Source organism: Letharia columbiana (assembly GCF_014066305.1).
Source record: "Letharia columbiana isolate WasteWater2 chromosome Unknown Sc0000064_s0, whole genome shotgun sequence".
Lineage (NCBI taxonomy): Eukaryota > Fungi > Ascomycota > Lecanoromycetes > Lecanorales > Parmeliaceae > Letharia > Letharia columbiana.
The window spans coordinates 174,913-193,865 of record NW_023501108.1 but is presented as its reverse complement, the minus strand read 5'-3'; the positions used below and the strand labels follow the sequence as shown (position 1 = coordinate 193,865).

At 31.1% G+C, this 18,953-nt stretch overlaps 2 protein-coding genes across 2 annotated transcripts; one reads left to right on the top strand and one right to left on the bottom strand.

The window, feature by feature from the left end:
- Positions 1-11,768: 11,768 nt before the first annotated feature.
- Positions 11,769-15,699, bottom strand: HO173_011583 (uncharacterized protein; the record flags this gene model as incomplete). Its single annotated transcript, XM_037313463.1, has 4 exons — positions 11,769-12,126; positions 12,253-12,720; positions 12,776-15,351; positions 15,397-15,699. The coding sequence occupies 4 exons, from the start codon at positions 15,697-15,699 to the stop codon at positions 11,769-11,771; spliced, it is 3,705 nt and encodes a 1,234-aa protein (XP_037159648.1).
- Positions 15,700-16,684: 985 nt separating this feature from the next.
- On the top strand, positions 16,685-17,989 carry HO173_011582 (uncharacterized protein; the record flags this gene model as incomplete). Its single annotated transcript, XM_037313462.1, has 4 exons — positions 16,685-16,975; positions 17,030-17,416; positions 17,469-17,661; positions 17,724-17,989. 4 exons carry the CDS (start codon positions 16,685-16,687, stop codon positions 17,987-17,989), a joined length of 1,137 nt encoding a protein of 378 aa, XP_037159647.1.
- Between the last annotated feature and the right edge of the window lie 964 nt (positions 17,990-18,953).

The following is an 18,953-nucleotide window of genomic DNA, read 5'->3' as shown; positions in this document are numbered from 1 at the left end:
AGTACTATAACGCCTTAATTATTATAAAAAATAATTATTACTTATATTTATTTATTATTAAAATTAAACTAATTTAATAAATCGCGTAATTAAATTATTTTCTTAATAGCTTATATTTAGTTAATATATTTAATTTTATAAATTAAAAATATTATAATAGATTATTACTTCGATAATTAATTAATAGCTTCGCTATCGATATTAAATATATATCTAAATATAAAGTAATAAGTATTTTAATTATTAATTTAATCGATATTAATATAGCCGCTTAAAGATTTTAAATCTCTTTTAAAAATAAGTTAATAGTTAACGATTTATCTAAAATAGCGAAAGATCCGCTTAATCGCTTTTTAATAAACTTCGTTAAAGTTTAAATTATATCGAGATATTATTAAGATTATAAATATAATATCTAATTTTATATCAAATATTATATATATTAATAATTTTATTATTAATTAATACTCGATATAAAAGACTTTAAAGATTTAAAAATTCTCTTTAAATATTTAATATCTTTCGATATCTATAAAAATAGATATATCTTTAAATTTCTATATATTATATTTAATAAAAAACTTTTTAATATACTCTATTTAATTAAGTCGAATAATATAATTAATATAATCTCTAATAATAATTATATTTAGATAATAAATATATAATTTTAAATTAGTTATTTCGAAATAACTACTAAGCTTATCTTTAATATTTTAAATTTTTATTTTATTAAGATTAATTAAAAGAATATTATTTATATAGATTATAATAATTATAATATTATTAATAAAAACTAAGAAATTAATCGTAATAGACTTAAAGTCTAATTTCTTTAAATATATAAAGAGGATATTATATTAGACTTTTAAGAATTACTTTAAATTATATAGCGCCTTCTTTAATTTATATATCTTATATTTATTATTAATTTTAAAGTTTATAGATTATATTATATAGATAATTTTCTTTATATTATTATAAAAAAAAGTAATTTTAATATTTATTTACTTTAATTCTTAATTAAGAGTTATTATTAAAATAAAAATCGCTTTATAACTTATAGACTTAATTATAAAGACGAAAGTCTTATTAAAATCTACGCCTTCGCGCTATTTAAAATTATAAATTATTTATTAAACTTTATATCGTATAATCTTTCTAATAAAATCTCGCTTAAGTTTATAAACTTATTTACTATTTAAAATATATATATTTAAAAATAAATCTATTAAGATTTAAGTATTATTAGCTATAAAAGAATTAACTTCTTTCTATATAATAAGTTCTTATTCTATTTTTCGATATTTATTCGCTATTATCTCTCGATATATTTAAGATTTAAATAATTTAAAAGCGTTAGCTTTAGCTAAAAGAGCGAGTAAATCTAGCGAAAAATCGCGATAAGCTCTAAAAACTTCGTATCTATTGAAATTCGGATCACGTGACTCTTGGCGTCTTGGCGGTTATATGACTACGTTACGTGATACGCCTTAGTATATTTATATTAAGTTACTCTTTTCTTTTATAAAACTTTATAATTAATATAACTAAGTATTTTATCTTTATATTTTAATAGATTATAAATTTAAATTATATTTAATAACTATTTTAATAATAATATAACTTACCGCTATAGCTATAATTATCTTTAGATATTTATATTTATTATAATAAAGATAATTATAATTATAAAAGACTTTATTAATTTTTTTAATATAAAAAATTTCTATTTTAAAATAGTTATTTTAAATTTAAATAATTATAATTTATTTATAATTCGAAGATTAAAAACTATCGCTTAAACGCTTTTACTTTTTATTTAAAATAATATAAAGCGAGTTAAAATATATCGTATTTAGTTAAAATTATCGAAATCGCTATATAATTAATTAAATTATATTATTATTAAGATCTTTAAAATATTATTAACTTCTTTATATAAAATACGCTAAATAAAGAAGTAATACGCTTTTATTTATATATTATAAATATTAAAGAATTAGATAGCGAGTATCTAGATTTTATATTTATTTAATTATAAAATATTTATAATAGAGATTAAAAATTAGTTATTTTAGTTATCGCTAGAAGAAGTATAATTTAAAAAAAAATCTAGTTTTAATATTAATTATATAGTTTTTAATTCTTATTAATAGAGATATATTAATTAAAAGAGTAAGAATCTTAATCTCGAAAGTAAAAGAGAAAAGAAATCTTTATCGTTATAAAGAAGTCTTAATATAAATACTTATCTTAGAGATAAAATATCTTAATAATAAATAAATAATCTTATAATTAGTCTCGATTTTAAACTTTAATTAAGTTAATTTTAGAGGAGATAATTTAAGAGCTTTTAACTATTAAGATAATTAGTATAATCTTAATAATATAATATTATATCTATATATAAGAGATAAATCTTTATTATTACGATATTTTTAAATTACTTTAATATCTTTATTATTTATTAATTATTTAATTTTCTAATAAAATATTATTCGCTATTTCGAGTATTAATAAATAATAAATCTTTATAAATAAAGATTTAAGCTATATCGAGCTAATTTTAAAATTTAATAAGATTTTTCTTATATATTTAAATCTCTAATATATTATAAGAAATATTCTAATAGCGAGAGTAAGTATATATTAAGCTTTTTTATTAATTTTAATTTAATATTAGAGTAATTAATTTCTAAATTTTTATTAGAGTTAATATTTAATAAAGATTTCTTTAATTTTTAAACGCGCTTAATTTTATTAATATCGTTTATTTTAATTATTTCTTTAAGCTCTATTAATATATAAATTTTATTTTTAAACTTAAACTTTAATAAAGCGAGTTTATTTAATTTATTTAATTTATTCTTTAATAAAGAGAGCTTATCGAGTCTCTAAGTACTATATTTTTCGAGAAATCTAAAATTTTAATTTTTTTAAATTATCTCGATAATATTAATAAGTTTAAAAATATTTTTAATTATTAAATTTAAAAGTAATAATTTAAGAATAAATTAAAGCTATTTAGACTATAGCGCTATATTAAAAAAAATTATATAAAATTAATTATTAATATTATTATTATTAAAGTTTAAATTAATAGCTAATTATAGATATAAGATTAAATCTATATTATACTAAAATCGCGTTATAAAAAAAACTTATATTTTAAGATTACTTAAGAATAAAATTAATATTAAAATTTTTTAGAAGATTTTAAATAAATTTAAGCTCTAAAATTTAAATATTCTTAATTTTATATTTAAAAAAATTAATAACGTTATTTTTATAGAGTATAATAATAATCTCTAATTCTACGTTAATAGATTTATAAAGATTTTAAACGAGTTTAATAACTTATTTTTAAAGTTAAAATTTAATAAAAATTAAAAGATTTATTATTTTTATTTAGATTTAAATTCTTTATATAATTTATATTATAAATAATATAATTAAAATTATAATATTTTTAAGAATAATAATATTATAAAATTTAATCTAGATTATATAATTACTTAATTTATTAATATTATAATTAATTTTATTAACTTAATTAATATTAAAGTCTATATACTAATTATATTAATTAATAAATTCTTTATATATAATTTATAAAGCGTTATTACGTTAATTATTATTAATAAAACTATTAAATATAGAATTTAATAAAAAGTCTATATTAATAATTTTTATATTTATATTTAAATTTATAAGTATTATAATTATTATAAAAAGAATTAATATAATAATATTAAATATATTATTTTATATCTTAAATTTAAGAAATAAAATAGTAATAATAATAGAGAAAGTTATAATAATCGCGAAGGTCGCGATAATTATAATAATAAAGATAATAATAAAAGAAATAATAATAATAATTTCTCTAATTTAAATAATAAAGATAAAAATATTTAAAATAATAAGTTTATTATTAATTATTAGTCTAGTAGTATTAAGATTATTATATATACTTAGCTAGTAATAATATATAGTTTTATAATATATATTAATTCTAATTTAAAGAATATTATATATCTTATTATTAATTCTTAATTCTTATAAAATTAAGTCTATTATTTCTTTATTAAAAAGAGCTTAAAGATTATAGTTTAAACTTCTTCGATATTTATAATTATCGTATTATTATATTTATAATTTATTAATAATATTTATACTTAATATATTACTTATAATTTTTTAATTTTTTAAATCTTTATTTTATTTAAATTATATTATTTAATTAATAAAGTTAATAACTTAGCTATAGCTATTAATTTTAAATATATTAAATTTAAATATAAGAGTCTTAAAAGTAAATAAATCTTATATATAAAAGATATCTAATATATTCTTAATAGTAGTTTTAATCTAATTTCTTAAAAATAACTTAAAGATTAAAACTATTCGTTTTAATTTATATTTAAGAGTATTAAAGTAAAGAAATATAATATTATTTTTAGATATTAGTATAATTATCTTTATACGCTAAATATATAAATAGAGATCTTTATATATTTAATAATTATTAATAAAAATATCTCTATTTATAATAAGTTTACTATATCTATATCTATATCTAAATTTAAATTCTTATTCTTATTCGCTAATATCTTAAATTCTTAAATTAATAAAAAAATCTTATATATATAATACGCTTATTACGATTATTTAGAATATTAAAATCTAAAGAAATTAATTAAAATATATATTAAAATAAATTTATTTATTTTATCTTTAGAAATATATATAAATTATATAATATTATTAATATAAAAATTAAATTATATAAGCGTTATATAACGCTAGATTATTAAAAAAATAATTTAATCTATAATAATCTTTAAAAATCTTTCTTTATTTTTTATAATAATTATAAATAAATAATAATTTTTCTAGATAATAAAACGCTTTATTTCGCTATATTCTTATTTTCTAATAAAAATAATTCTATAATTCTTATAGTATTTAAGTTTTTTCTAAATTAAATCAAGTATAAAAATTATATTTATATTAGATTTTATAGTAATTATAATTTCGAGTATAATAATTATAATATATATACTTTTTAATTTATTAAAGAGATTATTTAGAAAGATATTATATTTAATAATTTCTAAATAAATAATAAATTTAAATATTTTAATTAAATAATATAATATAAGATTAGCGCTATATTTAAAGAGAGTAAATTATTATAAAAGTATTAGTCGAAATTCGCGTAAGCTTCTAATTATCTATATAATCTATAATTAATATTAGAAAGAAATATTATCTCTTATAAGACCTTTATAAACTATTTATCTAATATTTCGTATTTTTAAATTATTAAATAAACTAGTTTCTATTAAATATATCTATTAAATATCGATTAGATTAAATATAAGAATTATATTTATAAGAGACGCTTAATTAATTATAAAGTTAATTAATTTTATTATATATTAATATTAAATAGTAAAATTTAGATTTATTTAAATATAATTTAAATTAATAATATTTTTTTTAAGTTAATTCTATTTAAGCTTAATCTCGCTAAAAAAGAAAGATTAATAATTAAAACTTATTTAAGAATAGAAATAAGCGCTATATAAATACGCTATAAAAGACTATACGCGAGCTATTAATCGCCTTTTTAATATTAATTTTAAAAGAGAGAGCCTCGAAAAGAATAAGATAAGAAATATCTATCGAAGTAATAATTATCTTAATTATTATCTTAGCTAAAGCCGTTAGAAGAGAATTTATTATTATTATATAAATTTCTATTAGAAAAGTATCTTTATAAGTATCTTCGTTGTAGATATCGTTATAGATATCGTTATAGATATCTTTATAGATATATTTAAAGGGAATAGAGTTAGAATTACTCGAAATTCTAAGCGAAAATACGCTTACGAAATTTATCTCGATAGTTATATAAGTCTTAATAAGATCTATAATTAGATTTATAATTAATTAATAGCTTCTCTTAAAATAATCTAAATAATATAAAGTTCTTAAAACTTATCGCGATCTTTTATTAGATTTATTCGTCTTTTTAACTAAAGCTAATACTCTTAAATTATTTAAATTTTAAATATATCGAGAGATAATAGTAAATAAATATTAAAAAATAAAATAGAAATTTATTATATAGAAAGAAGTTAACTCTCTTATAATTAATAATACTTAAATTTTAATAAATTTACTCTTAAATATATATATCTTAGATAGTAAATAAGTTTATAAACTTAAGTAAGACTTTATTAAAAAGATTATATAATATAAAGCTTAATAAATAATTTATAATTTTAAATAACGCGAAGGCGTAGATTTTAATAAGACTTTTATTTTTTTAATTAAATTTATAAATTATAAAGCGATCTTTACTTTAGTAATAACTCTTAATTAAAAATTAAAGTAAATAAATATTAAAATTACTTTTCTTTATAATAATATAAAGAAAATTATCTATATAATATAGTCTATAAGCTTTAAAATTAATAATAAATATAAAATATATAAATTAAAGAAGATATTATATAATTTAAAGTAATTCTCGAGAATCTAATATAATACTCTCTTTATATATTTAAAGAAATTAAGCTTTAAATCTATTACGACTAATTTCTTAATCTTTATTAATAATATTATAATTATTATAATTTATATAAATAATATTATTTTAATTAATCTCGATAAAGTAGAAATTTAAAATATTAAAAATAAATTTAATAATTACTTTAAAATAACTAATTTAAAATTATATATTTATTATCTAAATATAATTATTATTAGAAATTATATTATTTATATTATTTAATTTAATTAGATAAAATATATTAAAAAGTTTCTTATTAAATATAATATATAAAAATTTAAAGATATATCTATTTTTATAAATATTAAAAGATATTAGATATTTAAAAAGAACTTTTAAATCTTTAAAATCTCTTATATCGAGTATTAATTAATAATAAGATTATTAATATATATAATATTCGATATAAAATTAGATATTATATTTATAATCTTAATAATATTTTAATATAGCTTAAACTTTAACGAAGCTTATTAGAAAGCGATTAAGTAAATCTTTCGTTATTTTAAATAAATTATCGATTATTAACTTATCTTTAAAAAAGATTTAAAATCTTTAAATAATTATATTAATATTAATTAAATTAATAATTAAAATATCTATTATTTTATATCTAGATATATATTTAATATTAATAATAAAATTATTAATTAATTATTAAAACGATAATTTATTATAATACTCTTAATTTATAAAACTAAATATATTAATTAAATATAAATTATTAAAAAAGTAATTTAATTACGCGATTTATTAAATTAGCTTAATTTTAATAATAAATAAATATAAGTAATAATTATTTTTTATAATAATTAAGGCGCTATAGTATTAATTAAAAATCTTTAATTCTATATTTATACTAAATATATTAATATTTAATATTATTATATACGAAAATAAGTTATTACTAAGAATATCGCTTTAGATTATATCTTTATCGATTAATAGATAGTTAATAATCTTATTAAGACCCTCTATAAAAATAAGTTTAAAATTTTTTATCGATTTATTAAATTAAAATATTATCTATAATTATAGCTTAATAGTCTTAATATAGAGAAGTTATCTACTTTAAAGAAGCTATTTTATTAATTCTTATATTATAAATAATCTATTTACGCTACTCGTCGAGTCGTTATATTAAATTTAATACTCTATAAACTCGCTATTTTATATTAAAATAGCTATTTCTTTAGCGCTATTATTACTATTATTACTAAAACTTCTAAAACTCTTTTAGAGAATCTATATCTATTCGTTATTAATATCTTAAATATTATATCTCTAAATTATCGCTATTATAGCTATTATTATTAAGAACTAATTATTTAAAATAACCTTTATAGGAGTCTTATAGTCGGCGATATATAGCTAGAAGAATTTCTTTTAATTATTTTATTTAATTACCCCTATAAATATCCTTTAATCTCGAATTAATTAATTTTTAATATATATTAAATAATCTAGAAATAAAATTTTTAAAAAATCGTTTTTTTAATAAAAAGTAAAATTTAAATCGAATTTTAATAGGGGCTATAGTTTAATATAGTCGTTTTTAGATTTCGACTTTTTACTTTACTTATCTTATTTTAAACGTCGCGAACTTTAAATCTCGTATTTTTTAATTTGATTCGTAAGAGGGGGGTAGAGATATAAGGAGTAAGGGGGGTATGTTTTTACGCTAGCTACCCGGCATTAACTTACCTTATTTATTCAATTTTAATATCGTTAGCGTTAAACTTCGTATCTATCAAATTTCGCTTATAAAAGAATATATATAAAGGGGAGTATTGAAATTCGGATTACGTGACTCTTAGTGTCTTGGCGGTTATATGACTACGTTACGTGACACGCCTTAGTGCGCTCGTATTAAGTCGCTCTTTTCTTTTATAGAACTCCATAGTTAATACAACTAAGTATTCTATCTTTATATTTTAATAGTATCGCTTAAATTACTCTAAAGGAGGCTATTAATTAATTATAGATCTAATTATAAGCCTTATTAAGACTTATAAAGCTATCGAGATAAATCTTATAAGTATATTTTCGCTTAGAGTTTCGAGTAATTCTAACTCTATCTTCTTTAAATATATCTATAAAGATATCTATAAAGATATCTATAAAGATATTTACGACGATATCTATAACGAAGATATCTATAAAAATACTTCTTTAATAAGAATTTATATAATAATAATAAATTCTCTAATAACTTTAGTTAGAGTAATTACTACTTCGATAAATATTTTCTATCTTATTCTTTTTAAGACTTTCTTTTTTAAAATTAATATTAAAGAAGCGATTAGTAGCTCGCGTATAGTCTTTTATAACGTATTTATATAGCGCTTATTTCTATTCTTAAATAGATTTTAATTATTAATCTTTTTTTTTAGCGAGATTAAGCTTAAATAGAGTAAATTTAAAAGAGATATTATTAATCTAAATTATATTTAAATAAATTTAAATTTTATTATTTAATATTAATATATAATAAAATCGATTAACTTTATAATTAATTAAGTGTTTTTTATAGATATAATTTTTATATTTAATTTAATTAATATTTAATAGATATATTTAATAGAAATTACCTTATAGGGGCCGGTAGTACGAAAGACGATATATCTATAGATAGTGTATATAGCGTAGATGACTGGTTTTTGATATCGATCGTCCCCACTATCCAGTCACAACAGGCAAATCCTCGGCTAGTTGACACACTGTTTTGTGTGACATATGTTCTCACGGTCAGAGAGTCGAATTGGCTGTTTTCATAAACCTTCTGTTGAGATAAATAACTCGTCTCGAACAACTCTCCGTTTGATTTGACTCTATAATTTATATAACCCTATGTCCAAATGATAGTTATCGACTTGTCGCATGCCATCAAAAATCTATTACTCTGAAGATCTGTTGGAGATCTGTCGGAGATCTGTCGGAGATCTGTTAGAGATCTTTCAGTTCTATCCCCGCAGGTATCGAATTATTTCAACTAAGTGCCACTTTTATTTCACATAATGAACCAGATCTAGGTAGTCGATGCTAATTCATGTATGCATCTCACATATTGATAATTGCTATTGTTTATAAAATACATTGTGCAGGTGGAAGCAGTTACCTACCCTCTCCGCATCCCCTCTGGTCTTATCCATCCCATCCCCCCATACGCCTTACAAAATTTACCTAATCTCCAGCTATCGTAAGTCAATTAGCAATCTTTCATTAGCAGGATGCTTGTAGAGCGATGCACTAGGGTTGAGAAGCGATACATACCTAATAACATTTGTATACTTCTTGTGTCCACTAGATTAAGTAGTTAGCGATGCCAAAGCATATACAATAGGAGCGTAGATAAATTGCGTACCTTGACTATACCACATCATCTACGTTAGATAGAATTTTGTCTATAATCCAGTCGCGTCATGGTTAGCACACCTCTTCTATTTGTGGCATCAACTTACCACATGTTGGGAGGCTCTTCAAGCTTTGAATGAAGGCGCGCTGAGGATGAAGGGACGAAAAGGGATACATGATAGGAATGTGGCACTGTTGGATAGGCGACATGCTGCTGGAGAGGGAGCTGATCTAGGGGATGGATAGTTTGATGTCTCCGCCTCGTCCGTCAGCTTGATTCTCGCTAATAATGCGAAAGAATATACCTACTTTCAAGTGGGTAGAAAAGAGAAGAAAAGCTGACCTATTCATAATGCGAGATCAGCCATTCAGGTTATCATGTCGCATGGGCATTTTCAGCATACCTGTAAACCAGGCTCACAAGTTGCCTAATGTCGTATGGGCATTTCCAGCGTACCTGTAAACCAGGCTCACAAGTTGCCTAATCCATAGAATTGTAAAAGTTGCCTGCGTCCCCTGCATCCCCGTTGTAATCGACCCATCGCTATCATGTAATCTAGGACAGGGGGCACTCACACACAAGTCTATTGACGCATCGATGCTTGCCGCTGTAGGCATGGGTTGTAATGGCTGGTTATCCCTAGTTACCGCCAATCGGGGAGAAATGTCAATCCAGGTATGATGATGAACGATGTAAAAGCTAAAAGCGCAAGGACGCCATGTAGCCGTTAGCAAAATGTGAAAACACTGCCACATAAAAGAGCGCTGCTGGCGAATGCGGAGAGAGCATGAGAGAGCGGGGATGGAAGAGATGCCTTGGGGATGACTTGGGAATAACTTGCCATGCGTTGGGGATGCCTCGCAGCTGCTTATTGCATTCACCTGTACAGCCAGATTGCGAATTGGCTGCACCTGGTCACTGCTGTCGCAATGTTAGGGAACCTGGAGAAGAGGCAGCTCATCCCCCTAATGTCTCCTGTTTTAATCCACGTCAGGACCGTTACATGGCTGTAGTATTCTGTGATCTACCACCTTCTGACCAGATAGTTTGCTTATTCTCAACCCTATCTGATGACATACTGTACTCCCCGTAGGTTTCCAGATGATATCCTTATGTCTGAAGATGATTAGGCTGAGGATGTCCCTGTTGGAGTGTTAGTGTTCTATTTTAGGGAAGCTCTCTTCAAAATAGACTGCGTAGACTTATAGTTCCTGCGCTCTGACTACCTTGAATAAGCTCTTCGCTGCTATTCTTTAGATGATTGTTAGAGGTAAAATTAGTGGTGGGATAGAGGCTGATGGATGGACTTTGTAGGCAGGGTGGAGAGCCGATGGTCTGATGCTGTAACTCTGTGGAAATAATAGCTGTATTCTGAAGATGCCTGTGTGTATATATATCTAGAGAGATAATGAGTCTAGTTTGTTAATTATGTAGAGACGTTGATGCTGTAGTAGCTAGCTTTTTGAAAAAAGAAATATCTTAGGAAGTCGCATTGCGCTCTCCGCACATCTGGTGGAAAACCACTTAAAGTTGGCTCTATCCCCATGAGTCTAATATTTTAAGCCTGCTTCTCCGCTAGATCAGCCAGTTCATAGCAGACAAAGTGTAAATATGAGATAGAAACATAGAAATTCAATGAAGGGCTTATTTATCTGTATTACTTAACTTGTAAGATACCCAGAAAACCCAGCAACTCCCATCTCCTCACCACCCCCATCTCCGAGATACCCTGCTTAAAATAAAGCATCGCCTACGTTAACAGCTAATCAAAACATCTAAGAACAAAGCATTCAACCCGCATATCAGTCTAAAAGCAGGTTTATTAGCTTACATGAATTGAATATCGTAGTTGCAGTTCAATAAAAGGGCCTGACCGCCTCTCTCCAAGCCCCCTTTGGTCCCATCATTACGCTCTTTGCGACTTACATGCAGAACATAATGCTTCCTTGTGCCGATACCTGGAAGCCCAACGATCTGCACTGTCTTCGATAGTTTCTGATAAGGAACTTTGAGGACAGGGTCGAGCTTTGGTTCTCTGAAGTCCTGCACCATAGTCACTCTGGCAAACAGTCTGATGCGTCCCTTGGAGAGCTCATGCAAGAAGACACCATCAACTCGAGCTAAGTCGGAGTTTCGAACAGTAATGAAATCTCCGATACTGAACACAATCCGATGCTCAGACACCCTGTCGTAATCTGTCAGTAACTGTCCATTCTATATAGCGGTTCTTACAGCCATCATCAAACCTGTATACGCAGATGAACGGCAGAGACATAAAAGCTATCAAAGGGAGGAGAGTCAGATATCTTACCGATCCGTAAAGCTAAGCTTTTGGCACCATTGCAACCCAACGCGTCTAGGCGGAATGACATTGGGCTCTCCGTAGTCTATCTCGTAGGCATGTTGTAACAGTATTGAGAATGGATCATCGAGAGCAAGCTGACCAGGCCATAAAGGCCATCCCAAATCCTTCGCAACATATCCACGATCTAGGCATCCCAGCGCCAGCGGCCTTTCATGAGCTGCATCTCCAGTGATTGCCATCTGAGATTGACGTGAGTCATTCTCTCCAGTGCCTAGCTCAGAGTAGGGCAGCAAGTCAGTCAGGAGAGTAGGGCACTTTGAATGTATTCTCATCATCTCCGCAGTCAATCTAGGCTCAGTAGATGCATGTGAACCGGCGAGAACAAAGCGTAGAGTTTGATGTAAGCTCTCTTTGCTGAGTAGAACCTTTTCTACATCTCGAAAGTTGGTTTGAGTCACTGCTTTCTTGAAGAATCTTTTCCACTGGGTTAGCGCAGAGGCGGCAAATGAGGCGAATTCTATACACATACCTGTGTTTGTCCTCACCGCTAAGAGTGGTGCAATTGTTAGGAGTGGCGTACTCCGTAGCTACGTCCTCGTAGTGTAGAGCAGCGTGTACATTTGGGCGTGCCATGACGTTGCGAAATGCTGCTGCTTGCTTTGCAGCACCGCCCTCAATCTCGAAAGTCTCCGCCAAATGTTCATACTCTGAACGACCCAAGTGCTGTAACTCGCTATCCTCAAACGTGCTTCCTGCTTCGGAATCATCGTCTGAGAGATTGACTGGTGTTGTTTGCCTGGAGGAGATAAGATGATTACCGCGCTTGAAGTTCTTGGAGCAGGCGAGAGCAGCGCATTGATAGAGTCTCTGAAACGCCTTTCTTGATTGTAACAGCAGCGACATCATATTCTGTCGATCCATTTGGCTCATGTTCTGCGTTAGGACCACGGTGTTGCTTTTGGCCATAGCAGCGTAGCACGCAACGATCGAATCAACGCCATTGAGATTCAACGCCGGAGACATTGTTGCTTCTGCGGCTTTTAGATACACAGGATTAATCCACTTAGGTTGTAGCCAGGTCCGTAGAAGTAGAGGCGTAATGATTGAGAGTCTACCGCATTCTTGCATCCGATAACTAGCGAGATGGTACTTAGGTGACTGCAATCGGCCCCAGCTAGGTGGGAAGGGAAAGTGCCGGAGCTCGGCGCAGTAGGCATTGGCACCAGCGTCAGTGAGTATGGCAGCGAATAGCACATGTTGCGCTTGTTTGGCAATCCCAGCGTATTCCGAATGTGCCACATCCCCAGGCCGGCTGCGTATGATATCCAGAGATGGCGCGATAATGATCAGCGGAGTCTGCTCAGCTCTCATCCCCATGCTTTGAAAGAATTTAGCACTATCCACAGACGCGTCGCCTTTGATTCGCTCATATAGGACCCGATGATGATAGCGAGCATTGAGTATAATGTTGAAAGTCAAGTCCGCTTTTTGCTTCTTTGTAACCAGGCATTTCGAGCATCCCCTATTAGCAATCGGAGACATGAAGCCAGAATTCTCCTGCTGCTGTTTCATGTCTCCTGTGAAGGCCATAGTGTAGACGCATACAAACGTATCCACGCCATTGAGGTTGATTCTGATGCCACGATCCAAAGCTGCCAACCCAGGCTCTAGAATCTTGATCACATCTCCGAAGTCGCTGGCATGTGGACCAAGTGCTAAGGGTAGTACATTGGCTCTCCGTTTCCTCTCCCGCCAACTCAGGCCAGCGATTGTGACATAGACCCCCATCAGAGATCGGTACATATTCCGGTACAAACCAAACGCATCAATGAAGGTAAGAAGAGGAATTGAAAGGCACGGAGATGTGGCAAAGCTAGCTAGATGTGCACGCCCGTATGTGCTCAGCTCCAATGCTCCACGAATAGGTGCGGAGAGCTGTAGTGGACGAGTGCTTTTGTTGTTAAGCTCGAAGATTTGACGCACTACAAATCTTGATCGGTACGCCGATGCATTCCTGCTCAGTCTGACATCTGACCCCTCGTAGCGATAATCAAAATGCACATCGGCTTCTCTGGCATGGACTTGTTCTCGGCTCAAATGAAGAGATTCCTGTTCTGAGAGAAACAGTTCTTTAGCTGTTGAGTGCGCCGGCATCGGAAAATCTGATTCTTTCAGTCCAAAAGCGCTCGCAACATAGAGCGGATTTGCGAGAATTCTGACTTGATCAATTGTTTCCCCAGTGGTCGTTTTGTCTCTACCAATCGCAGCGATACGAGCCATGTGATATTTACGCCCATTTTGGCAGAAACAGTCCTCTTTCTTGCAATGATAGTAGACGACATCAGAGGGGAAGATCGGAGTTTGATCGGGATAGAACACGTATTCTCCCGAGCAAGACTTGATAGAAGAAGCCCATGCCAAAGAGTGATAGAGCTCAGAGGGTTGATCAACAAAACATGCCATCCCCGTATGAATCTTGGCGCGAAATTCAGTCGACGAAAGCACAGTCTTGAACAGCTCAATGGGATCGAAGAAATGCATCATACTCTTTACGACCCGGACTTCCTTCTGCTTGCTTTGTGTCGGGAGCTGCTCCTGTACTACGTCTATCTCCTGACGTCGTAGCCGCATTAGTGGTAGCTGCGCATTAACGTATTTCTTGAGGGTTGTGACAGAGCGGGGAAGATCTTTGAGCGTCTGCAAATCCTCGAGGAGATCAAATACCTCTAGCAAACTCTGGTAGTTTTGTCGAGTGATGCCAGATGTCTCACACCACAAGCCTAATGCCATTGGAAACGTCTTCATCTCCCAGCTAGCTCGCTTGTGTGGCACTTCTTCCGATAGATCTACCACCGAAGAACGACGTGAAGGTGGCAGCATACTTTCGTCAGGAGATATAGCAAGCTCGTCCTCAGCTAGCTCATCGAAGTCATCTGAAAATTCTTGCTGAGGAGGTTCGGGAGGTAAGGGGAGACTAGGTAGCGTGCTGGCAGAGATCTCTGAGGACGGAGAGTCAAGATCGTTGGCCAGAGCTTCGTGTATGGGATCTTCCGCTTCCGCATTCTCTATACATTCAAGCAGATTATTGGTGACAGAGATAGCGTTCTTAAAAGTCAGTAAAAGCGTGCGCATTAACACTGGAGAACTCACATTGAAGCTGCTATCAGCAACAGTCTCAAGCAGTGCAGGCATCTCATCTTGCGGCACAATCTTTACAGACTCCACAGACTCCACAGACTCATCAGACTCCACAGACTCATCAAACCTATCAAACATGCCACCATCATATTCCTGCCCTTCGCCCTCGTTCTCCCGCTCAGGATCATTTAGTCGTTGTCGCTTGACAGCGTCGGATCTAAACCTTGGGGCAGAACGACGTAACTGGAGTCGTAGATCCTTGCTTGATGTCGTAGGCCGGGTTTGTGCCCTCTGGAAACTCATGCTTGTACGCATGGTAGCAACAAATCCTTAAGATGAAGAATCGTAATTGTAGAAGCGAAGCCCGAGCAAGTAGCACTATTGGAATCACTGGAAAAGCTGTATAGGATATCGAGAAGGCTTGAGATAGCGGAGAAGACTGGGGGAGATGGGGCGAGACAGAAGATTTCGGAGATGCCTTGGGGAATGTTGGGAAAAGCCTGCAGGCAGCTGGGCTGTGAATCAGGATGCTGGATGCATGCTATGGATAGACACTGTCGCAATGCTGTCAGCCTATGCCTGATGTTATTGCGGCATTAGGGGAAGCAGAGAAAGCGCAGCTCCATACCCCAGTCTCCAGAATCCAGAGACACTCATATTCCGTTTCATGACTGTAGGAACCTGTGGTATCTGACCATTCCTACAGCTATCCTACTCATTATTGACCTCTCATGATTGTATTCTGTGTACCTGGTGTCTCTCCTGATGGTAGGTCTAGAATAATAGATGGTGGGGATGATTAGGTTCTTGTGATTCTGTCTGGGAGATAGGCTTTTGAAGCCTGCGTATAGTAGTCATACGTAGGCTGCTAGTATGGGCGCTCCTCTGCTCTTTGAATGTGTTAGATCTTGCTCTCTTTAGATGTGTGCTGGATGACAGAAGGTAGCGTTCTTGGTGGAGAGCTGATGGGATGTTAGAGAGCTGATGGGATGTGGTTGATGACTTGTATGGGAGCGTTAGATAGCGCTAGAATGGGAGAATAATCTAGACGCTGTATAATGGTAGCATTGGTGATATAACTGCGATAGGTAGGAAGATGTTGGCGCTGTCAGATATGAGAAAAAGCTGATTATGCGTTTGCGTTCGGACCTGCCAAGGCAAAAGTAAGTGGGGAATATTCGAGTTTCCCCGCCTCTCTAACTTCTCAACTCATCATCTCCGTTCTTTAGGCAGAGCTCACGTCACTCGTTTGTGCATTCAAAATCCAGTATATAAGATCTTTCACTGTCTCTATCTCAATATGCCTGTGGCTTCAAGCACATCAGCAAGGAATACAGCAAGAAAGAACCTCACCCAACCTCAATCCCAGTCAAATCTCGCCTCCTCCAAATCAACCCCTAACAAGAGGCGCCAGGAGGATACGCCTAAGACCAATGCGAAGAAGCAGAGAACCCAGGCTCTAGATCAGGAGGATAGACGTTCAGTTTCGCAAAGGAATCATCGTGTATCTCCGTCACCTCGCCAGCAGGAGATAGATTCTGAGGACGAGAATGACGATAATGGCTTTGAGCGTACGCTCCGGAATTCCACTGTGAGCTGCTCGATTCAATTGCGTCGTTGATGAAGACTAATCCTAGATATCTAGAGTCGTAGCACACTGTCAAACGAAGGAGGGGACGATGAGCTTGATGAGTTTGAGGCAGAGGCCGCTCTGCTGAAAGGCAGCTCTACTACCCAACCTCCAGCATCTGTCTCCAAGCCTGGGAAAGCGAGTGCCCCCAACGGTCCTTCTGAAAAAGCATTGGACAGAGCCAGCAGCATCTCCGCTGATACACGTACAACTTTCGATGAGCTTGGGATTCGTTGTCGGCTCGTGTATCTAGCAAAATTCAGGATGGCTCCTCATGCTTCCATCATCAGGGCTGTGTGGGGAGATGGCATTACGAGACAGAGCTGGGAATGGGAGGAGAGTAATAACAGGATCAACTGGAATGGAAGCAATTGGAAGATCCGCTCCATTCAGAACATGCAGGTATGATTCTCAGCTCTGTACTTACTGTGATGCCTATGCTAATGACTCGTAGGTCAAGATCCGAGATTACATCAAGAATGACAAGAGTCACGCTCTCGAAAGCATCTCCGAGTATACGCCGCTTGCCAAATTCTTCGCCTCCAAGTATTCTCCCAGTGCATTCAGTTGGGTCTTCGACTTTACGAATGGATGTATTGATGTCACGGAGTCTGATACGAAGCCAGCACTTCATTTCTACTTCAAGAGTAAGTTCTTTTATTCTGTTCTCTGCTTCTCCGCTGCACGTCTGTTTCTAATGTATCTCAAGACATATGGGTCAACTTCGCCACAAGAGTTAAGCTCTATACGGACTGGGCAGCAGACCCACAAGCCTTGCACAACTCTGAGCATAGTCGAAACTCCCTTTTGACGTGGGTCCCCGTCATGGCGAAGTCTGAGAAGTATCATGTCGACATCAAAGACTTTGTGCGCATTGAATCGAAGGAGCGCCGTCCTAGACACGGATCTGCTGGCCCTGTCGAACCGGATAGGGATGCTAATTATCTGTTCCTGGGGACTCCGCCTCCGGAATGAACGTGCCTGCTTGCGCTGTGAGCTCTGTCTCAGTCTGAGAAGTGTGCGATCTCTGTTTCCCCCATCTTCTGTATGACTCTATCTGCTTTCTTGCTATGATTCTGCGAGAGCATTATACCCTGTTGCATGTTGCTATTCTACTGGGTTGGGAGGATGCTAGATTTTTGGCGGAGATGCAGTATCACGGGATCTATGATATGTGGCATTTGCTTTGCGAGGCAGGCATTTCTTGGGATGTGTATCTAGGTATATCTTGGGCGGGGTTTAGTTTTACGATACCCACTTAGCAAAGCAAGCTTACAATGTATATAGAATCAAGATATCAAGATATCAATCCGGAGAAAGAGCTACTTTCGGAGAGTGTTTTTACGGATCGATTGATTCTCTTCTGTTATCTGATATTATGTCGCAGGATTATGTTTATTGCGGGCTAATTGACATGGTGAGATATATAATTATCAGATCTTCTCAGGGTGAGACTGCCGGATATATCCTAGCTGCCACGGGATTACAGAGAGCACTCGTTTGATATCGCGCCAACCGATGCGGCATGTTTAAGCAGCGAGAACGTCCTTTGCAGCAGTGATGCATCCTACCTCGCTGCCGTTACTGCAGGATTATATCTAATATCTATCAATCTTATCTATCAATCTTACCTATCATACTTGCTCGAGTCTCATCTTCAAGCTCTAATATTCTCTATGCGTTTCTACAGATGTTGGATTTCTTTTTCCTACATAAAAAGATGTGGCACAGATATCAGAGGAGTATATGCTATTGTGCGTTTCAACTCTATACTGAGAGTGCCATCCGTATCTCCACCTACTCTGCCTGCCATCCGTATCTCCACCTGCTCTGCCTCCATGGAATGAATGCTGTGGCTTCAGGTAGGAGAAAAAATAAGTATAAAGTTTTATAATTTCTTAATTATAATTTATTAGTTATTTAATAATTAATTATTAGA